Below are 24,155 nucleotides of genomic sequence, written 5' to 3'. Positions count from 1 at the left end.
TTTCAAACTGAGAGATCAAGTAACCATGGCAGAATGAAAATGCACATATGAAATTCCCCTTCAGTGAGCAGGAACATCAGTTCATCGAGTAGAATATGGTCTATCTGATCAGGCAGGAGAGCTTGCAGGATTTCAAGTAGAAGCCTTTCTCAGTCCTGTTACCTGAGTTTTTAAGTAGAGACACCAGTGATTGAACCTTCAGCATTCAAAGCATACGATCTACACTAAACTACGCCCCATTAATGGATTGCTAACTGTGTTATTTTGCCCTACTCATTCAACAGGATGTTTGACTTCAACAGGATGTTTGGCCCCAATCTGCTGTCCCACATTTACATCCGCTAGCCTACATTTCTCCTCAAACCCTAATCTATTTGGAAATTCCTTTGTTCCCGCATTTGCTTTCTAGCTGTTATTTTTATTTGTCTCAGCTTTTTAGGGATCTCATTTTGCTGAGATGCAGGTAAGTAGTTTGTCTCCCTCCCTAGGTAAAGGTAAAGGGACCTCTGACCATTAGGTCTAGTCGTGCCCGACTCTGGGGTTGCGTGCTCATCTCGCGTTATTGGCCGAGGGAGCCGGCGTACAGCTTCCAGGTCATGTGGCCAGCATGACAAAGTCGCTTCTGGCGAACCACAGCAGTGCACGGAAACACTGTTTACCTTCCCGCTGTAGCGGTACCTATTTATCTACCGCAATTGCACTTTGACATGCTTTCGAACTGCTAGGTTGGCAGGAGCTGGGACCGAGCAATGGGAGCTCACCCCGTCACGGGGATTCGAACTGCCGACCTTCTGACTGGCAAGCCCTAGGCTCAGTGGTTTAACCCACAGCACCACTTCCCTATCTTACTTTTATTACCTTCGGGGGCACCTTTGTTCTCATTGCACCTCAATTCTACTTTTTCAATCAGGCTGTTGCTGCTGTTTCTGTGTTTATTAAGGGACATACAGGCCACGTCCAAAACAGCCCCTATTTTTCAGGATATTTCTGATACCTGGAGTTGGCAACAGAGCATAATGTTATTTATCGTTTTAGAGAATACATTTTACGCCCCAGGAGGAGATGTCTTGAAAGACATCTCCCCCTACCCTTCTACAGCTCCATTTTGTATATTTAGGTTCTGCCCTACAGCCTCCCCCCTGGAGAGGACCCAAACTGGCATTCTGCAGGACAGAAGTTCCGCTGGCATGCCTTGCCGCCGCCTTAACCCCCTCCTTCCTACTCTTGCTTTAGCTGGGGGAGCTGCCGCTGTTGCCCTTCCGCACAGGATCAGGTACAAACAAAACTAACCATCCGCTCTCTTTAGCATGTCATTTGGGGATTACGGGGAATCCCAGGACAAGTTTCCATTGAGCGGTGGGGAAGGAAAGCGTGCCCCAACATGCTGCGCTTCAGCTTCCCAGGACAGCCTCTCGGTGTCTGTCGGATTGCCAACCCTTTGCCCGCTACCCCCACCCCCGGTCAAAGGCGAGTTAACTTTTCCACGGTACCCACCTTGGGTAGGGTGGGGAAGCGAGGCTGCGTGCAAGCAGCGATGTGCTCTTCGCAAAAGCTTCATCTGGCCCCGGTCACCCACGGATGCCATTGGCACTTTGCGATTTGCACAAACCTACACGCGTTGCCGCATTCGGACGAGAACCCCCCCCCCCCCGCGACTGAAGGCTCCATCGGCCTACAATAGATCGGATGTGCTACGACTGGTACCTTCTCCTCCCTCCCTCCCTCCCTCCCTCCCCGTCCCTCCCTCCCTCCCTTCCCGTCCCTCTTTCCCAGTGTCTGGGATTCCAATCCATACAGCACCTTTATTACTCTGCCCCCCCCCGACCCTTCCTAATCTCTGCAGAGGACGCTGGTCCTCCCACGCTATTCCTCAATTGGCTAAAGAGGATATCTAACGCCCCGCCTAGAGTTAAAGGGGGGAGCGGGGAGAACCGGAGGGAAAATAAAAGGATGCGGCCCCACTGATTGGACGGCCCTCGCCCCCCACGTCACATGATTGGACAGCTGAGGGCCTCCGTCTCTGGTACGCTTGAGTGGAGGACCCTCCTTGCCTCTGATTGGGTGGCAGGGAGCCCCCCGCGCTCCCGCAGTCGCTGAGCGCTTTGTGGAGAATGCCCCTCGCCTTTCTCCATTGGCCATCGGAAGTCCCGCCTTGTTGTGCGATTGGTGACCGACGCCCCCCCTCCTGCCCCTGAGGCCGGCTAGTACTGCCGCCGCTGCCCGGCCCGGCATGGCGGGCGGCGGGGCAGCCAGAACCCGAACCCGGAGGAAGGGCGGCCGGGATCCCCCTGATGCTCTGGTGAGGAGATGGGAGGCGGAGGGAGGCGGGATCCGTTCCGGGGTAGTGGTGGTGGTGCAGGAGGAGGAGGAAGCGAGCGAGTGCTTCAGTTCTGCATCCAATGTGTTTTCTTTGCCCAGGTCAACCTCTCGCCCCGCAGTGATTTTTTCTTATTTACGTCCCTCCCGTCCTGCTCTTCTTTTTCTTCCTCCTCCTCCACCACCATTTCACGTGGACCCTGCCTTGCCTTCTCTTGAGAGTGAGGAAAAGAGGGATCCCATGAGACTTAAGGGATTTCCTCTCTTGCTTCCTTTCTCACTCTCAAGAGAAGACCCATTATAGTACACCCCATGTGTGGCCAGAACCTCCTTTTCACCACAGGAGCGCCTCGCCTCCCACCTTTTCCCTTCCCATCAAACATATGGCCTCAGTTTCGCCATCTAAACAACTCCCTTTGGGTCACCCACCAAGCACTGTACTGCGATTTCAGAATCTTCCTGTCTTGGTTTTAGCTCCTGAGTGGGATCTAGTACTTGTATGGGTGGATGATTACACGACTGGGCCGGCAGGGAGACAATCGGTCTTAAAGTGCTACCTCAGGACTCTAAAGGTGGTTGTATCTCGCCAGCTAATATGTGTTCCTCTGTGGCAACATTTTCTGTGTAGCAGTGAATGGAAGATGAAAGGTCATGAGGGAGGAAGAAATTAGCAAGAATGATGATTAAATCTGGGGTGTGACTCTTTTTCGCCTTATGGTTATTTCATACGTGATTGCACTTTATGGGTTAATTGTTCACATGCTAGTTCATTTCCAAATAAATTCTCCAAATGTATTACTGTATTATTCATTCAGTGACCCAAAGGGGAAGGTCAACAAAACACTGACTGTAACTGTAACAAAAGCTTTTTTTAGTTAGAATGCAGAGGAAACATTGAAGGGCTCTATTCAGAAATGCATTTCCATTTGCCAAAACTACCTTTATAACCTTTGTAGGCTAATGACAGAGCTCCTTTAAAAAATGAACCCTTTGGATCCTGCCATATGTTGCAGAAGCATTGGCAACATTTATGTAGAAAGCAGCTGGAGAATTTGCTGGCAAGAGAAATCAATAACACCTGACCAGAGTACTCACTGACCAAAGGTATTTAGGAAATCTGTTCCATGCCTGATTAGGAGCCTAGTGTTCTCTGAAGTACTTGAAATTTTTACTTTTTACTTACTTTTTACTTGTTGAGTTTAAATGTGCAGGGAGGTTTTGGGATTATTATTATTTTTAAATGGACACTTATCCTAAGGAACAATTCCTGAGAACAGAAGGAGATGAATGAAAAACTTTCCTTTCAGGAAGGAATTTGATCTAAAAACCTATGGTCAGCCAACCTCCTGTAACTTGGAACTAAAGTGCTGGTGGTTACCTATAAAATCCCAAATGGCTTGAGACCTGAGCACCAGAAGGAATTCTTTCTTGCATTTGAGACTGTCCAGATACAGATTCTCTCTTCTGCCATCTTCTAAATTATTAGTTTTATTATTGTTAAAAGGTTTCTTGGGAGTTGTCAAATGGAAATTTGGCATATAAATATTTTGATTTTATAAGTAAATCCATGTGTTCCCTGCTTTGCAATCTTGTTAGAGTGGAGGTGAGGTGTACACCCAGAAAAATGTGTGTGCATGTGTGTGTGGCGGGGCGGGGGGGGGGGAGAATCTGTCTATCTCTACATGTTCACATGTATATACTTGTTAGATTTATGAAATGCATTCTATGGTTATTATTCAAACAATGGTCGCACATATACTGCATGTAATTGTAACTTGCTTGTTGAGATATGGTACAGAAAATAGTTCTTAGGGTGTACAAAACAGTTAAAGTTTACATCTCTGTATCAGTGCAAATCTAGTGTACTTTCTCTGAGTGTGAAAAGGGCAATTGAAATGCAAGCCTATGCATGTGTACTGAGAAGCATATGCTATTGAGTTCAATTGGGATTTCTCTCAGGAGAGTATGTGTAGGATTGCAGCTTGACTTATGCATACATTTAGTATGGAAGCTTACCAGGCAATGAGATGAGGTAATCAAGAGGTCAGAAGTAACAATGGTGGGATTCCATCAGTGTGCATTTGCTGGGTTGTTGTTTTCCCCACTGTACATCACATTGATCTTTAATTGAATCTCTTCAACAATTATTTTATCTAGTCTCCAAGTTAGTAGAGATCTTCATGCAGCTCTTCACAATTTGTGTGGGATTTCGTTAAAGATTTGGTGACAGTTGTATATTTGACTATTTTATTTTGGGCCATTTTTTTTAAAAAAAACAAATTACATTGGACTAGTCCCAATATTGACTTTTGTGTTTTAATGCTAAGAGCGGTGCCCAAACCAGTCAGAACAGACAAAAGAGATGGCCTTGAGTGGAACTTAAGAGGGCTGGATTCACAGCTATATTTTTAAAAAAGTTTTGAATACCGGTAAATATCTTCCAACTTTATTATTTTTCTCCTTGGTGCTTTTGTGTGATGAGGGTAAGTCTAAATCTCAAGATACATTTACCATTCCTTTAAATTAAGGAGTTTTTTTGATCATGTATTAGCTTTTCTACTCTCAAGGAGTAGAGCATTTATTATGGGCTAAAGCTCACGAGTGTGAGTCCTTCAGCCTGACACAATTTTGCTAGTAATATCAAAACAAGGATGGTGAGAACATGAGTCACTCTTACAACTCACTCATATGTATCTTTACTTGGAAGTAAGTCCTATAATGTGGATTATTCCCTAGTAAGTGTGCCCAGAAATTTAGTATTAATGGAGCAAAGAGATGTGAGTAACTTTTCCTAATCCAGACTAAATAGTTATGCAAGAAGTGTGCTCTAGTCAGCTGGAACTTGTTTCTGTGAAGCAGGCCTTTTTCTGCTGTATCTTGGAGGAGGCCGAGATTTTAAATTGGTCTCAGTCCTTTAAAATGTGGAGAGGCTTCAGCAGCCCTTTCTATACCGTATATCCTTTTTTATCCATCTTAATATTTGGATGCTTTGAGCATGGCTGTTGTGAATGCAAACATAAGAGTAAACTGCAGTAAGTGTAAGCTGTGGCTTGTAAACCAGCTTCAAACACTGATTTGAAACCCTGGTTTAGCAGTCTCTTACAATCATGGTTTATAAACTGGTCCAGGTTAATGTAAGAACAGCAGAAATGTGCTGCTAGGCATGTTTACTCAGTAGCTGCCAGTGGGGCAGCATATGTGGGGCAACACTGCTCTCCTAGCTTCAGAACACAGCTTGGCATTGGTGCTTACTGGAGGGAGAGGGGAAAGGGAGCTCAGCATTGTAGGCATATACTAGAAAGAGTGTTGGATTGACTTTCCTGCATAGCACAGTGCCAAGCTTCCTGCACTTTGCCCCTCCTCCCTTCATTAAGTGCAGGTGATGTGCTCTGTTCAGAAGCTAGGAGAGTAGCAGATCCCCACCTATGCTGTTGCACGGGCCACTACTGCATTCTGTTTGCATAATGACTAACCAGATGCCTATGGAAAGCCCAGGTCTGGATGTAATGCCAAACCATGGTTTGGTGTAATGTTTCAATCAGCTTTAGACTGAAGTCCTATGCACATTTATCTTGGAATCAGTCTCGTTGAACTCACTGAGGGTTAGTTCTGAGTCTAGGATTTCAAGTCTAGGATTTCGCTGTTAGTCTCCATATCAGAAGGGTCTGTTTTTTGTTTTATTTTATGTGGTGGCATTTTCTTTTTCAGCTGAATGGTCAAGGAAACAAAGAGAATAATTTTTGAATCATATATCTAATTTTTGTTTAAACCCGCTAGTAAATTTTGTGGTGTAATAATGTAATACATGTGTTTGTGCCAGTTTTGGTAGCATACAATACTTTGGTTACTGCTCCAGGGAGATTTTTATTGGAAGAGCTCTAGCGATCAGAATTGAATGTTCTTGCCTTAAGCAACTCTTTGTTTTAAGCCCTTTTTGTTATTAAATGCTGAATTTGCCTTATACCACACTGTCTTACATTTATTTTTCCTCAAAAAAAACAAACACCACTATTGCTTATTTTCAGGGGATGTCTTATTTTTTTCCTCCTCCTGCCGCGGCCGGCATTGCTGCTGCGCCTATCACTATGGCTATGGCCTATTTTATGATGTCTTAAAATAGGGGAAACGGTAATTAGAAGATGCAGGACTCTCTTTGAGCAATGCCACTGTTGAAGTTCAAGCTCTACCCTTCCTCCTGAATGCTACGGTTACAGAGGAGGCTGTTAGATTTCTTCCTGACTTTTCTAAATGTGATTCTGGAGCTCCAGCTGGCTGTCAGATGGGATTTCTGAAATATCTTTCTCTTCACAACAAACTGGTGGGAAGGAAGTGAACAAGCAGTGCAACAGCGGGATGCATACAGTACATAGAGGTGCTCAAGGCATGAGCTTTCCTGGTCAATTATTCATATAGGATACTGGAGCATAGGGGGGTCTGCTTTGAAATAGGCAGGTGTCTCTGGACTTTTCGAGGGTGCCTTCAGCATTCACCAGTCATGTCTTGTAATGTTATATGTGAGGAATGTGGGTGGAAGTTCTTTGTGTTTGTCTCTTGCTGTCTGTTTGAAGCAAGAGGTGTCCTGAAATGGGATTTGGAAAATGTACAGGGTATCAGATAATTGGAAATAGTGACCAGACTTCAAATGTTGGCAGAATACTGAAGTTTGTACTAGCCTTCAAACCAGCTTGGGTTTCTTTTTTTCAGAGTTCCTGTATATGACCGGTTCTTGGTATGCTAGTACTTATTTTCTTTAGTTGCTGAAAGTCAAGCGGAACTCTGTCATTTAATTTCCAAATTGTTTGCTCATGCTTGCTTTGTAAGTGATCTGATTAATATATATACTAAACATGAGTCCATCACTTGTTGAGAAAATCTTTGCACATGCAAAGTTAATGAGCCTTCTATGAGAGAAGGTTAATTTTTATCTCTTTTTCTACATGGAAACTAAATCTGACATGATGAAGATAGCAAATACCTAGTGGCTTTAAGAAATATGTGGTGCTATATTGTATGTTAGTCAAAACCATGGTTTGAAAAATTGGGAACAAGCCAAGGGCTTTGAGTCCTCTCTTCTCATTCCTTGCTTTTCTCATTCATGTGTACAGATTATGGATAGCAGATTAGTATTTTTCTATTTAGAGTTATCACCATTCTTATTGCTATTGAGGGATGAGCAATTATCCAATATGGGATATATTCTAATTAAGGCATATGCCAAGTTGCTATTATGCCCATAGTTTTTAAGACAGTTGTAAAAAATGCAGGTCTTGTTAGCACCTGCTCTGCCACATCTCCATTGACTGCAGTAGCCAAGGACATAAAAAAGGTAAAGGGACCCCTGACCATTAGGTCTAGTCGTGACCGACTCTGGGGTTGCGCGCTCATCTCGCATTATTGGCCGAGGGAGCCGGCGTATAGCTTCCAGGTCATGTGGCCAGCATGACAAAGCCGCTTCTGGCAAACCAGAGCAGCACATGGAAACGTCGTTTACCTTCCCGCTGTAGCGGTTCCTATTTATCTACTTGCATTTTGATGTGCTATCGAACTGCTAGGTTGGCAGGAGCTGGGACCAAGCAACGGGAGCTCACCCCGTCACAGGGATTCGAACCGCCGACCTTCTGATCGGCAAGCCCTAGGCTCAGTGGTTTAACCACAGCGCCACCTGGGTCCCCTAGCCAAGGACATACATCTCATTTAATCTTAAAATACCAATGGTGCTTGGCTATGTAGAAGCTTTGTCTCAGAATTAAGTCTTATTAATTTTGGGGGAAATGTTGCTATAACCCTGTATTGCATTGCATTATGGTGTTGAAAGCGTCATGGGCTATTTTACTGAGGGTGAACGGCTTATAGAAAGTTTAAATGAATGTGAATTGTACTTTTAAGATTTGTGCAAATTAAAGCCAGCAAGTTCTTGGGAAAATAATTTCATATATACTCAATATTTTTTATTTTATTCTATTTAAATTAATTATCTTGTGCCATTTATTTAGTCTAGTGGAATATTTTTTGACTTTTAGTATAGCTTGTTCTAAGTTTTTATAATTGAGGTCATGTGTTACAGAGCAGTGGATTTTCTAAACATAGTGATCTAGGAATGAGTTGGCTTTCTATGGACTCTGATAACATCTAAGAATAGCATTTATAGACCAATGCTTGGAGGAGCAACCCCTGATTTATTTATTTATTTTTCACATACAGACAGTTACTCAGAAATTTTTCCTATTGTTACTTGTTTTTTCACAGACTGTTACTCAGAAATGTATCCTGTTCATTTAAATGGAACTTAATTCCATGCAAGAGACATAAAATTGTGCTGTTGCTGATAAGAGTATCTACATAATATGCATGTTAGGAAGGGAACAGATTTGCTGCTTGATATTTTATGTCTGTGTGTATTAGGCTGCAGAGGGTTCAGTAAACAAACTAGAAAATGCAATGCTCAAACTGGTTTCTTTCCCCAGGTATTATAAAAGAGACAACCCTATATGAAGATGGGACTGCTGGTGTACATGCGTAACCTGCTACTAGCCCTCTGTCTCTTTCTGGTGCTGGGCTTTCTGTATTATTCAGCTTGGAAACTGCATCTTCTCCGATGGGAGGATTCAAGTAAGTATGTTGCTCAGGCCATTTAAGAGCCTCCATAGATGTATGGCTAACTAATCTTTTTTTATAGATTTCAGGTCTGCCTGCTGTAGAATACCATATGTCCAAACAATTGTTTGATCCTTTCCTGTGCTGTAGCGATCAAATGTATCTTCCTCTTAATGTTTTTATTACCTAAATCAATTAATTGGAAAATTATAAAATGAACTGTAGGTTCCTGTTGCATTTACATAGGTATTTTGTCTATAGATGTGGTAGTTATATATGTTACTACTGTTGGGTGAGCCACTGAGACTTGTGTGAATATTTATTACTATTGTTATTATGTTGGTGGTAACAGCTCTTTATTTTTTTATCTTTTATACAAGCAGAAACATATTGTTTCCATTTATTTTTTTATCCTCCGTTAGATATGACTTACTATGTCATACAATGTATGTTTTGATTGTGTCCAGTACATACCAGGACACAACTGAATGAATAATCCAACACACATACAAAATGCAGTCATTGTGCTGGTATTTTCACAGAGTGAGATGCAACTTCAATGCCTTGCTTCCTGGTGTATTTGGGCTTTGGTTGCTCAGGTGGAACCAATTCTAGTTTAGTCCTTATTTAAATAGCTGAAGAAGATTTGTTTCACCAATGCTTTATTAAACAAAAAAAAGCAATCAAAATGTTGTTGCTTTCATTATTATTAGGTTCAATCCATGATGCAATTGATGGTTTGCAAATTATGAAGGATAATCTGGGTTTCTCCCTAGTTTGAACACACTTCTCCTTTCTATCTCTTGTTGGTTCCTTCCTGACATCTTAAACATCTTGTTTTGACAGGGTGAAACTACAAGTTCCCTGCTTCTCTTCCACATAAGTGTTCTTGCTATATGCATGCTATTGGATATTCATTTTAGTTTTTTGCAACTTGGTTACTATATGAGCAAGCTACCATGGTGTGTTCAGTGTGAAAGGCAGTGTTCAGTATGACAGGAAAGAGCATGGCAACTTAAGATTTTAACATAAACCTGGGGTGATGGGCTTTGCACATCCTGCTGCAGTTAGACACAATCACATTCTGGTGATGGACACATGGACAGATCCACACCTACTTGCTAGAATCAGGCTTGGAGTCAATGGGAGGGATTTTTATCCAAGCCTGAAGGTGGCATGGGGGGCTTTTCCAGCTATAAATGTTAACCCTTCACTTCCCACTTATGATTCCCCCATATGGCCCTGTGTACCACATTTAGGCTTGGAAAAATATATGCTGGTTTCAAAGGGAGGTTTGTGGTGCTGGGAATTGAGGAGGGGAGGCTGCAGGCCTGTTGGGGTGGTGCCATGGGCTGTATTTGACCCATAGCCTGGCAGTGGCCTGCTTTGTCCTTTTCTATTACCATGTTTCCTGGCAGCACCAAAACAGTTACTGGGTTGTTTCAGAGTACCTAACGTGAATACATTATTCACTTCCAAACTCTCCTACATTGCCCTCTGTATCTGATGTAGTGCAGGAGCTTTTATTATATTTGCAGTAAAATGTGCTGTGTGTTTAGGAAAGGGTTGTGGTAGTGTCTTGATATTTGTCTGCCACTTGGCTTTATTATTGTGGCATACTTATTTCGTTGTTAAGATAACAGTAAAGTATATTATTGTAATGTTTAACTTCCTGTATATAACTATTTACTGCACCTCATTTTCTCTTGGAAACCACCATGGGTATTGTGAGATGAGTCTTTGAGACAGCAGTTTGCTTACTTGCTTTATGGAAGTTAAAAAATGGTAAGTACATATATAGAAAAATAGGAGTTGACACTGGAGAACAAATGCATTTGAAGTACAGTGGAGTAACATCCCACGTCTGATGCATGCTTACTTGGAAAATAGTCCCACTTAGTTCAATGGAACTTAATTCTAGGCATGTAAGGCTTTGGATTGCAGCCAAAGTATCCTGACAAATGTCATAACTACAATGAGGTCAGCTGGGAAGTAAAATGTAGTAGTACAGTTGGTGTGATGCCTGATCAGTGTTAAAAATAGTGTCTCTAATAATGCTCTTTAAGCATGTTGTTGTTTAGTCGTTCAGTCATGTCCAACTCTTCGTGACCCCATGGACCAGAGCACGCCAGGCACTCCTGTCTTCCACTGCCTCCTGCAGTTTGGTCAGACTCATGTTGGTGGCTTCGAGAACACTATCCAACCATCTCGTCCTCTGTCATCCCCTCCTCCTTGTGCCCTCAATCTTTCCCAGCATCAGGGTCTTTTCCAGGGAGTCTTCTCTTCTCATGAGGTGGCCAAAGTATTGGAGCCTCAGCTTCACGACCTGTCCTTCCAGTGAGCACTCAGGGCTGATTTCCTTCAGAATGGATAGGTTTGATCTTCTTGCAGTCCATGGGACTCTCAAGAGTCTCCTCCAGCACCATAATTCAAAAGCATCAATACTTCGGCGATTAGCCTTCTTTATGGTCCAGCTCTCACTTCCATATATCACTACTGGGAAAACCATAGCTTTAACTATACGGACCTTTGTTGGCAAGGTGATGTCTCTGCTTTTTAAGATGCTGTCTAGGTTTAAGCATAGGATGTGCAATTATAGTTGGACCATTTGGCTCCAGTAGTGTTCAGCTTGTAGTTCAAACTTTGACAGGATAACTTTGTTTGTAAACTAAATACTGTAGCCTATTTCTAGGTCATATAGGGTTCTCATATATTTCATGAATCAGCACAACCTAGCCAAAATTAAGTACGGTATATCGAAATTTTATTTTTATTCATTCATTTAATGTATTTATTAAATGTGTACACCACCCTTCATCCATAGATTTCAGGGCAGTTCACAGCATTTTAGTTCATTCAGTGGCAGATAATAAAGCACATGCTTCTGAAATAAATTGGACCTCAATGCTTAACTTTTGCTGGATCATTTCTAATGTTTTTCTCCTTTGCATGTAACTACAATTTTTTTTTTTTTTTGTGTGTGTGTGTGTGTGTGTATACACACCTGCTAACCTAAGTTAACATTTCAGGCATATTTCTAATCCCTCTAGTCTATGAAATCTTATACCACAAGCTTGTTAATCTTTAAAATGCCAAAGGACTCCTTGTTACTTCTGTACGTATATATATTGCCTACAACTTGCACTTAGTGTCTTGTTATGTCAGAAGCATAAATCCACTTCATTTCTACTATCTATTTTTTGCTGTCATTTTTGGAGGGCATGATACCATTGACCAACTCTCTTTCATTTGAACTGCACTTTTTGCAGTTGCACAGTTGCCTAGTAACTGTAGATGATGATACAGAGTGGGGAAGATCTTGGCTTTCACTTTTTCTTAAGCACAGAAAATAAATAGAGTAAAATCGATATTCTATGTGTTGTCATGGGTTTGGAATACAGGATCATGGCATGTTTACCCTTCACATACAAAATTATGAAGAGTTTGCTTGTAGATGGAAACTTCTGTGTCTGTTCAGGGGAAACAGGTAGTCAAGTCAAGCTCCCCCCTCAATATCACCTGTTTTACCTAGACTTCCTCTCAACCCTCCTTCTTCCTATATTTGCATTTTCTGATGTTCAATAGTAGGTGTTAACTTCCTTCCTGCTTTTTCTGTCTCCTATCTCTTATTTCAGACAAGTGGAATATCTGGGCTGATCTTTACACAGTATGACATGTTCCTGGACTGCCTGATCAACATTCCTAGTACTAGTGTTGATGAAGGGAGTATAGAAATCGCATAAACAAGCACATTAATGAGATAAGTTAGTGACTCGAACTGCACAGTTTTAGATAGGACTTTTCAGCAGATCTTTAGCCAACAGGCTCATGTAAATAAATTCTTTAGTCAAACAGGCAAACATTTAACATTTGAAAAGCTGCCCATTGCAAAGGCTTGAATTCGAAAACGTGAGCACAAAAAACTATTATAAAACAAGACACACTCCCCCCAAATAACCATAGTTGGGCAATAGTTTTATTTGGACCAACCAAAATGTCACAAAAATTATCATCTGTACCTTGAAACTGAGCCTACAAGTTGGTCTCATAGCTGCCACATTAGCCTAATTTCTGTCCCCTTTTATCTTGTCCCCCCCTCACTCTTCTTTGTGTAACATTGTGCTTGACTAAGAGTTCTGGAGAACTCTAAAGCTTGCCACACTTTTGTGACATTTTGGTTGGTCCCAAGAAAAAATATTGCCCACCTGTTGAAGAGACACTGAGTTCATAGTTTTATCAAACATGAGGAAGGTAAAGATTGTGAAGCACTTTGTAAATGGAAGGCGATATAAATAGTAGTAGCGACAGCAGCAGTAGCAGAAGCCCAAATGTTTAAGTGGAAGGGATTTAATTGCTGTCTTAAATGCATCAAGAGTGCATTGATATGTCTGGAACTTTAGTACCGTATGTTTCCTAAGAATTATTGCATTTGAATATTATAACAGGTATAATAAAGGAAATAAACCTTAACAATATATATATATTCCCCGAAGAAATGGGCAAGGTCTTGTTTTTTAAAATTGCACTGTACCTGTGAAGTTGCCTTATATGATGCCACAGTATTGATTCATCTAGCCCTCTATCCCATCTGGTAGCAGCTATCCATGACTTGGGGCAGAGGTACTTCCCAACCCTGGGTTTGGGTTCTACTTACATGCAAGACATGCCGGCTACCAATGAGCTTTGGTCCCTTAGTACTTGGTAGCTGAGTACTTGGCATTAGGCAATTTGTGTGGTGTTTGTTTTTTAAGGGAAAAGTTGAATAGCATGGGTGGGCAGACATATGCAGCACTGTAACCTTGGCTGATTCTGCTTTGGCTGGACACCTACCAGTATGTATCAAATCACGACATCTGCTCTCTCTCAGCCTTGGAATATATTTACAGATTTAGCTCAAATTTCCTGACAAATGCTGCAGCCCTGAACCCGTAGAAACCTGTAAATGACTGCTGAAGCCATTCAGTAGACAGATTTTACTCCATGCCTGCTTCCTGCTGAAGCATAAAATGACATTCTTACTCATTTCTTCCTGCTGCTGTTGTCACTGGCTTTTCTCCAATGGTTGTACTGCAAAAATAGTTGGTAGCAGGAAAGCACTAGATGCAATTCTTATCTGTTTCCCGTCTGTCTGTTTCTATGGGAACAGAAATTAGGTGCATGAGCAAATAGACTCACTCAGCTGCTCCTGGTAGGTTGTGGTTCACTTCCATTTTTATGGTTGCAAGCTCTGTTCAAAGATAATCTGAACTTGAGTTCCAGGAAAAAGAGTTTTAAGACTGTTATGTTTGCAGGGTTCCTGCTGATAATGCAGGAGGTTTGAAGTAATGCTTGTGCCGGTCATATATTTGACACTTTCTCACCCCCCCTACCGCTATTTAGTTATTTGTGAGGCTTGATTTTCTTCTAGCAGGTATGTTGCTTATCTCTAGGACAGTGGTTCCCAACAGGTGGTCTGCGGACCCCCAGGGGTCCGCGAGCTATGCCAGAGGGGTCCGCAAGATGCTATTAGAATAAAAAATATATTAAATATATTTCGTATGATAACAGATTTTTTGTTTTGGCCGCTTCCTGCATGAGCAGAGTCTAGCGCAAAACTAGAATTAGATAGAGGCAGTAGTTCTGCTGTATGCCGTTGTTTTGCAAAGAGGCAGCGTGCGCATTCTACTAACGCTCACCTCCCCAAGATGCTTTGCGCGCGTCGGCTTCATTTGTGCGCTACTGTGCAGGTACCCTGTCTTCTCCATTCCCCTCCCTCCTCCCTGGCGCGTGCTGCCTCTTTGCAAAACAGTAGTGTTTGTAAGCAAAGTGTTGTTTTTCGCGGAAGCTACAGTTCGCGTAGTTAAAAATGGATCGTTGGTTAAAAAGTGGTTCATCTCATTAAGAACGGAAAATTAAAACTAACTGTATACTGATGGAGTACTCTGTTGTAACTGTAAAAAACGTATAAATATAAAATATAAAAAGACTCTTAATTTGGCTCTCACTTTTTAATTTTAGGATTAGGAATTAATGGGGGTCCTTGTCACAATAGCGGCTTGATGAGGGGTCCTCGAGAAAATTTTGTTGGGAACCCCTGCTCTAGGACCTGAAAGGGGATTCTGAGACACCATATTCACAATCTTCGTTATATAAATAGTTAGAAAGTGTTTCTCAAATACATATTGCATAAGCTTAAGTTATGGATTTATAACTCTGAAAGTATCAAAAGGCAGAGGGCCTTCTCGGTGGTGGCGCCTGCCCTGAGGAACGCCCACCCATCAGATGTCAAAGAGAAAAACAGCTACCAGATTTTTAGAAGACATCTGAAGGCAGCCCTGTTTAGGGGGGCTTTTAATGTTTAATTATTTCATTTCATTTTTCTGTTGTAAGCTGCCCAGAGTGGCTTTAATATTTATTATTATTATTATTATTATTATTAATCATCATCAAAAGTGTGCAACTTAGTAAACGTGGTATAAATTTGTTTTAAGTATACACCATTATGCTGCATGGAATTGTAGGCATAAGTGTTGGAGTAGTGAGCTGTAACCATTACCACAAATCTGCACAACTACAATGTTGAATGCAGGGCATTAGCCATGTATTATATATTTGATACCTTCATCCTCCTGCTTTTGCAGTCCAAACAAAAAGCAATGACAAGCTGTTGATTGTCTTCTGTCTTTGCTCCCCAGCATGTGGATAATTTTGGTGCTCTAATTTGAAAGGCTGCCTGGCATTTTAGCCGAATTACCTAAATTGTTGAATTATTCTCTCCTTGCATGAGTGCTGGTGCATGAGGTTAGAGCAGGGCTGAGCTTGCTGGCCCACCCCATACTCATGGAAGATACTCAGTAATGTGAGGCTGATCAAGATGCTGCCAGAATTCCTAATTGAAGAAAATACAAATGCATCATCTCTGCCAGGAGTCCTCACTGACCCAGGACTCGCTGTCCCATGCAACCTCACTGCAGCAAAAAGTTGTATCTAGAACCTTGATAAAATCAGGAGAGTGATAACAGCTCAAGAGCAGCTAGTAAGTCCTAACCCCAAACCACATGGGATCAAGGAGAGCATGAGAGAAGTTTCTTTCATGCAACAATGCTTTCCCTTGCATCTGTTCCACTACAGTCAATTGCACTTCCCTACATGTAAGGGGTCCCTCTAGGATGATAGGGGATGTGATGCGGGGGCTGATCCTGGAGGATAGAGATTGAGGACGCCATCCCACCGCCCTCAGGAGCAGAACTGTATTTTGCTTGTGAAAGAAATTATTTGGATCATAACCATTATCTTGGATGTGTGGTTCATTTCTTGAAAGGCAGCCTTGGTTTGTTAGGGTGCTATTTATCAGAAGTGACTGTATTCCCACATGGCTGACTAAGCTTTGCTTGTGCTAGTTTTCTTCTAATTGTATTTCAGCTCTTGCATCATGACTTACACACAGCCTTGTTGGAAGGGTAGCTGCATTGTTCTCCTGCAAATAACAAAACTGAATTACTTTAATAACAGGCTTTATTTGCTAAATAACTTGGAGGTTTAGAAGTCTAAAATAGTGTTAGACTAATTATTGTACTGTAGTGCTCTTTTCTCTAGTCAATTAATTCAAATAATTGCAGCTCTCTATTTTTTAAGAGGGACCCAGGTGGCACTGTGGGTTAAACCACTGAGCATAGGGCTTGCTGATGAGAAGGTTGGCGGTTCGAATCCCTGTGATGGGGTGAGCTCCCGTTTCTCGGTTCCAGCTCCTGCCAACCTAGCAGTTCGAAAGCACGTCAAAGTGCAAGTAGATAAATAGGTACTGCTCCAAGCGGGAAGGTAAACGGCGTTTCCGTGTGCTGCTCTGGTTCACCAGAAGTGGCTTTGTCATGCTGGCCACATGACCTAGAAGCTGTACGCCAGCTCCCTCGGCCAATAACGAAAGATGAGCGCCACAACCCCAGAGTCGGTCACGACTGGACCTAATGGTCAGGGGTCCCTTTACCTTTACCTTATTTCAGGGGTCCCCAGACTACGGCCCCCAGGCCGGATGCGGCCCAATTGGCCTCCCAATCCGGCCCGCGACGACCCCCGCCGCCCACTGCCGCCGGCCGCTCTTGTGGCGCGCTGCACGGCGGCGCGCTTCCAGATCAGAAAAAAATGCCGAAAATCGTTTCTGCACATGCGTATGGGCCTCTCCCGACCCAGAAGAGGTCATTTCCGGTGCACTTCCGGGTCGGGGGAGGTGCACTTCCGGGTCGGGGGAGGCCATACGCATGCGCACAAACAATTTTCGGCGATTTTTCCGGCCTGGAAGCGCGCCACCGCGCCAGTAAATGGGTGTGCGCATGCGCACTGGCGTGCACTCCCCCACCCTCCGGCCCACTGCGTGCGCACTCTCCCGCCCTCCAGCCCGCCGCACGATTGGCGCGGCGGGCACCGGCCCGAAGGCGGGTAAGTCTGGGGACCCCTGCCTTATTTCTTAAGAAAGAATTGCCTTGCTGAAAGCTAATGTACATTGCTCCCACTTTACACTTTTGAAAGTTTTTGGCACCTAGTCTCTCTTTCTTTTTGAACATTTGCTTACATTTTGTTATTGAATTAAGCAGAAGTTTAGTCATTCACTAGTTTTGGGGCACCTGCTGCAGCATTGTTGGCTGCCTTATTTATTTTACTTACAAAATATGTATAAACTACCTACTCATATAAAATATAAGTATAATAAGCCATACGATGCCAGAAAAGCAATACAGAATGATCAAAAAAACGACTGTCTTCTTAAGAAAAAATTAAACAACCAAAAAGTCCTGTTGGCATAAAAAAGTCTTCAGAAGGTGCTTGAAAATTAGCAGCAAGGATGCCTGCCAAATCTCGGCTGAAAGAGTACTTCTCAGCATGTGTACCAACAACCCTAAATGCCTGACTTCTAGCTGCATCTAGTCAGATCTATGAAACTAGGGACAACTAACAGCACTCCTCCATATTATCTTGGTGATTGAGCTTGGAATATGGGCCTCATGCTGCCTATGAGATATCCTGGACCCAGATTGTTCAGATCTTTGTACTGTATATTAATACAAAAATATCGAGCTTGGACTGGTAGCCTATGGGCATCCAGTGCAGATGTTTTAGCCAACAGCATGTGGCACCTCTGTTAGCATGCTGCACTAGCTGAAGCTTTTGGACCAAGCCAAAGTAAGTAAGGCAGTCTCAAGGCTGCTAATGCATGGGCTGCAGTGGCCAGACTATCCTGATGATGCGCATGCAGCTGTTACTGGAGTACAAGACAAGGCTGGTAAAAGGCCCTCCTAGCCAGGAGAGGTCACTTGGGCATCTAATGACAAAGATGTATCGATGAATGCCCCCAAGCTACATGGCTGCTCCTTCAGAGGGAATGCAACCTGTCCAGAACAAGCAATTGGTCTATCTTCAATGCCTTAAATGAAAACTGATTTTTATTTTTTTACAAAGCTGATCTCTGCGGGTGATACCTAAGTAAGCTATAGTTGGAATAGTTTCTTTGAAATCAGCAGTTACTTAAGACCATTGATTTCAGTGGGTATACTTTAAGTATGGCTCATGTTGGATATGAAAGCCATTTGCTTTTTCTGTGCTTTGTTGCAGAATCATGGCACACACAGTATCAATCTCATTAAGCAATCTTTTAAAGCCCTTTGTAAAGTGGAAAAAGCTCAGCGTTCAGTGTCTTAAAGTAGATATTTGTTACCACTTGAGGGCAGTAGATTTCTTTTTTTGGCATTCTCTAAAAATTATGTTTAACCCTGATCCCTCCTCTATGGATGGAACATAAATATGTGTGAAAAAGTATGAAATGATGTTCTTCCTGCTTGCTTTTCTGTGCTGCAGCTTTGGTTATTAATGTAACATTCCTGCTTTCCTTTGGAATAAAACATCATTCTTCTATCTACCTGTCTCCCAGGTGCTTTCCAAGATTTTTTTCAGCATTCCAAACTGAAAAGATAAATTGGAGACAGAGTAGTTGAATGACTCCACATTATTATAGTACACATTGCACTTCGCTTTTTAAAGTAATCTGCTTTCCTTTAGTGGAACAGAAACATGTTCTCTTGATCAACCCTAACCACCTCCTGCACTTTAAAAAAATGCGCCCCTTCTCCCCCAAATAGCCAACTAAGAGTTTTCTTTACTTTGCTACTCCTTGCTTGTGGTAAACTTCAGTTTCCTGAATCACAATCCTCTAACCAAGGGCCTCAACCTAAACACTAAATACTCAAAGTACTTACACACTAAACTTTTGCCATCACCAGGGAATGTGTGTGGTGTGCGTCCCCCAATCTCTCCCACTGAAATGCTGTTTTGAATACTGGATCATATGTTTAAAGACCACTGGCTCTCTATTTTGATACCTTCCTAAGGCCAGAGCCATCTCAGGAGGTGCAAGATGCAAATAGTAATTAGTTCCATTTGACAACCTAGCTATGTTCCCTATTAGGAATTTTTGCATGGAAACCTTTTACTGTATTTGAAAATGTTCCACTACAGCCCAGGGCTGTTGGTGTTGATTACAGATGTGTTTTGATTTACTTGTGTGGTGGCTGTGGGAGGGCTGGACAGAGACCAGTAAGTAACTAGGACAGCTCAACAGCTGGATCTGCTTGCTATTTCTTGAAGATTGTGCTATGTCCACAGTCCTTTTATAGAATTGCTGTGCTTCTGCTTAATCTGGTTTTATTGTTGGTCTTAATCCACATTTTCTATACTTTCCTTATTGGGGAATGTTTGAAATAGCTAATGTTTCTTTTAAATTTGTATACATTGTTATCAATACATATATAATAAAGAACCCCCAAATAAAAGGAAGAGGTGATAAAGGTAAAGGTAAACGGACCCCTGACCATTAGGTCCAGTCGTGACCGACTCTGGGGTTGTGGCGCTCATCTTGTGTTATTGTCCGAGGGAGCCAGCGTACAGCTTCCAGGTCATGTGGCCAGCATGACAAAGCCGCTTCTGGCGAACCACAGCAGCACACGGAAACACCGTTTACCTTCCCGCTTGGAGCAGTACCTATTTATCTACTTGCACTTTGACGTGCTAGGTTGGAGCTGGGACCGAGCAATGGGAGCTCACCCCGTCGCGGGGATTCAAACCACCGACCTTCTGATCAGCAAGCCCTAGGCTCTGTGGTTTAACCCACAGCACCACCTGCGTCCCTGCGAAGAGGTGATAGACTATCTAATAAATAAATGGAATATATATGAAGATTCTCAATACCAAAGAACATAGATACATTTACTATTTTTGCTTGGCAGCATCAACACTCTGGAACCCCCTGCTTACTGACATTAGGCAGGCACCTTCACTATGCTATTTTCAGTGCCAGCTATAAACCTTTTTGTTTGGTCAAGCCTACTCAGAAAAGTAAAGTTGTCATGCATTTTCATGTGTAATTTTATTTTATAATGTATATTTCAAACTGCTGATTTGATCTAAGTTTCATAATTCTTTTAGGTTAACTTGTTGTTATCTCTCTCTCCCTAGTAAGCTGTTTAGAAGTTTTTATGATTAAGTGATATACAAATGCCATATTATAAAGTATGTGTGTTGGTTTTGTAGATCTTATTCAAATTATGTGGCATTAAATAATACCCCCCTTTCAAATTTTGGCAAATAGGTTTTGTTGGTTCTAGAGTATAAACAGACATCTTATGCTGACTGTTCTTGCAATTGTAATTAAAATGATTTCTGTTTTTGTAAAACTTTCATTATTAGTAACTGGTAAATTAAAGGCAACGATTCTTTAGCTTTGGTAGTTGTGATCTGTTTTGCAAATTCAGAAACTGTGTGCTTCATTTGCTGTGATACTTTTTTTAAAAAAAAGTAAATAAAAATTGCCATTTCATTTTGCAAAATGCTGAATAACCACAAGGTCATCAGTCTTTAATGGGCACTGCAGAAGCTCGGTGATATTTGTGTGGAAGTTTACAACCTTAATTGTCAAGAGGTGAAGGGCAGTGTACTACAATGCTCAGTATTCCTCAGTTTGTGATAAATGCCGATTCATGGAACGTGTTGGAGTGGTCTTTGAAATCAATAGTGATATATAGCATTTGCCGCCAGGTCTTATTTGCACTCATTCTGTTCCAAGCTGTATTACTACAGTGTCCTCTTTCTTGCAGTAACGTTGGGTACAGTGATCTTGAATCTGTCTTCAGTAACACTGGAAGTCAAGATTGTGCAAGTAGCAGTCCTAAATAATTTCTGAAAAATTAGCAGAAAGGGGGACAGGGCAGCCTGACAATTTCAGAAATATATCGGTATTTCAAGGAATGAATGGAGAAACTCTAGGATATGTTCAATTTAGTCTTGAGAATTAAACAGTTATGCAATTCATTGATGGTATGAACAGGAATACCATGAGAAAGGACTCTGTTACATATTTTCTGTTTGTTCTGCAATTGCTGTAAGCAAAAGTCTCTTAACTATAAATGACTTTTTAAATTCAATATGGTTCTAGTCTGTTTAGTGATGATGATTTTGATGCACTTGGTATAAAGCTTTCTTGGTTTGACACTTTGCATATTTTGGGGGATAATCAACCCATGTGTCATTGTCATTGATAGTATTATACCCAGTTCCCATATTACGCTGTCCACATGGAAGAAAGTCTCTTCTGAGTTCAGTGCATATAGTGGCTACTCACAATGTTTCCTGAAATATACAAGGAATTGGACCCTGAAAAAGGGCAAATGAGCTCCCTGTTTAAAATATTTATATTCATGCATACTGGACTGTGCATGCTGGACTCTTACCTCTGCATTCTGGAGTCATATATCCTGGGAGCTTTTATCCAAGAAGCAATTAGATTTAAATAAAATGGAAAGATGTCCACTTTCCACTTACTTTCCACCCTGACTGCCCACAGAAATCTGGGTTGTTTTACTCTGTTCTCTTTTTGCAATCAGTGCTGTAAGTACTTTACAAATTCAGCATTTGTTTCCAGTTTTCCCCTCCTGAGTCACCCTCAAATGCACTTAAGATTTTTGTCTCATATTGGCTTAACCAAACAAATAAATATTTGTCATATGGACTCATTCAGTATTAAACAGTTATTGGCATGATTTTCAACTGCTGTCCCAAGTGAATACCTTCAGTTCCTTTAGAGAGTTTATTTACTATACATTAGGCATAAATGCCTGATTGGTAATGAAAGGTAAGAGGAGAATCCTTGGCAACCAAAGCTTGGAAACTTTTCTTTGAGCCTAAACACAGATTTCAAGTGCCCGTAGCCTGTGATCCTGTGCATACTTACGAGGATGCACAGATTGTGTCTTGTTTGGAGGGAAACAAAGCACAAGTGCTGGGTTGCATGTAGTGCTACGCCATCTGCTCCAGGGTTTGTTTCCCTGTTTGACTAAGATCGGAGTCAAGTGGGAGAGCTTGAGCTGCATGTGCCAGTATACACAGCTTGGACAGCATGGTTAAACAAGTCATAGCTTGTTCCTTAGCACTGTCAAAATGTGGTTCCTGGCATTTAGGAGTTCTTTTTCTGAATAATTCTTAAAACCAAGTATTTCTGCCAGAATCAATTACCGGTATGCTTATTAAATACATTTATTGAAGGCTAAATTCACATGCACATAAAGTTGGATGGGCAACTTTTTTGGCCCTGAGGGCCAGAGGTAGTGGTGGTAGATCAGGGGCCACACACTCATTTCGTACACACAAACACACTCATTCCCCATAGCCTTCCCCCTCCCCACCAATGTCTGTCTGTCTGTCTGTCTGTCTGTCTGTCTGTCTGTCTGTCTGTCTGTCTGTCTGTCTGTCTCTCTCTCTCTCTCTCTCTCTCACACACACACACACACACCAAACACACTTTTATCTCAGCATGAGAGGAGACATGCAATGGTATTTTTTTAAAAAAATCCATATATAGTTGTACCTTGGAAGTCAAACGGAATCCGTTCCAGAAGTCCACTTCTGGGTTTTGATTGTTCAGGAGCTGGCATGTTTGACTCCCAAGGCGTTCGGGATACGAGGTATGACTGTTTCTCTTTATCTCCCCACTCCACTCCCTATATCTGGCAAGTGCTTCCTTCTGCTTTCCCTCGTTTGGATTTTCTTTCTCCACTGCGGTGCTGAGTTCCATTCTTATCTTGCTTACTCTTGCTACATCTTGCTGTTGTCTTCTTCTTTTGATCGTCGAGTATGCAAGGTAAAGTGCTGTATAGATGCTCTACCTGGCACATCTATGGTTGGAGGAAGCAAAGAGTAGGGTAGACAGAGCTGGCAATGTTGGCTCAGTTCTGTAAGGGCAGGGTGTTTTCTTTGGTTGTCTTTTTTAAAGTAATGGGTGGTTAGCAAAAGTGAAGTTGCTTTGGTGGCAGAGACAGTACCAAATGCAGCTGTGGCCATGGCAAATTTAGTGGCAGAGGCAGGGGTAAATTTGACAGCAGTAGAAAACTGAGAGGCATCCAGCTAGCCATATGGGGCAGGGGGACAACTATATGTAGCCTATGTTTTGCTCTTTGTGGTGTAAATGTATTATATATTTTTATTGGGGATATTCAGGAGGACGTGTCGCCTTCTGTACTGTTCACATATTTGATGGGGTCATTTTTAGAGAAGTCATGGGACTATCCCAGAGTTATCGTGACCTTTTGTCATGGATGAATGTATACTGGGAAGGAATATATTTTATATTGACATTTGGCAGAAACAAGCATTTCAGAAATAGGGATCCTTTAAATAGAAATATGTACTCCATGTTCCTTCACTTCCACTCATATTTTTGTGTGAATAATACAGGAGTTTATTTTCAAAAACTGCCTACTTGATTATGGATATAAAATCCAGATTTCTTTGGAATTACCCATTTCTGAGTAAGGTGAACACTCGGCTCTGAATAAAGATACTCTGCTTAATGAAAACACATAGTGATTTTCAGCAAATCTGCGCTTGAAAGTTCATGAAATTCTAAATTGCTAATTTTAAGCAGTGTTACTGGACTCCTGCTCCATGACCTCAAAACCACTTTGCACATATGTACACTGAAAATTATTTACATACATGTAACATTGGTGGAACACATATGTGTTTACCATAGCATGTATTATGAGCCAGGGAGTTTGAGATTTAGCCACTGTTCCTTGCCACATGTATATTTGATAGCAAATGTCCTGGCTCCCACCCAACACATACAGACAGAAGTTATTACTTGCAGGTAAGAAATAGATATTTATTCTGGCACAGTAATGTTACTGACTTGGTAGTCATGATTGAGGAGTTCAGGAGCAGGGCAAGAA

At 41.9% G+C, this 24,155-nt stretch overlaps 1 protein-coding gene across 9 annotated transcripts in view; it reads left to right on the top strand.

The window, feature by feature from the left end:
- The first annotated feature begins 2,007 nt into the window (after positions 1–2,007).
- Positions 2,008–24,155, top strand: part of ST3GAL3 (ST3 beta-galactoside alpha-2,3-sialyltransferase 3) — a 191,007-nt gene continuing 168,859 nt past the window's right edge. For 2 of the 9 annotated variants that reach the window (XM_088673314.1, XM_088673315.1), the window contains exons 1-2: positions 2,008–2,299; positions 8,781–8,925. In XM_088673314.1, coding sequence (XP_088529440.1) covers positions 8,805–8,925 — 121 coding nt within the window. In that variant the 5' untranslated portion in view covers positions 2,008–2,299; positions 8,781–8,804. Of the gene's footprint in view, positions 2,300–3,400; positions 3,421–8,780; positions 8,926–24,155 lie in introns of those variants that run through there. The other 7 variants (XR_015950826.1, XM_035123840.3, XM_035123841.3 and 4 more) reach the window with 6 other exon arrangements.

The sequence above is a fragment of the Zootoca vivipara genome, chromosome 7, assembly GCF_965207765.1.
Source record: "Zootoca vivipara chromosome 7, rZooViv2.hap1.1, whole genome shotgun sequence".
Lineage (NCBI taxonomy): Eukaryota > Metazoa > Chordata > Lepidosauria > Squamata > Lacertidae > Zootoca > Zootoca vivipara.
This window is presented reverse-complemented; position numbering and strand designations above follow the sequence as displayed.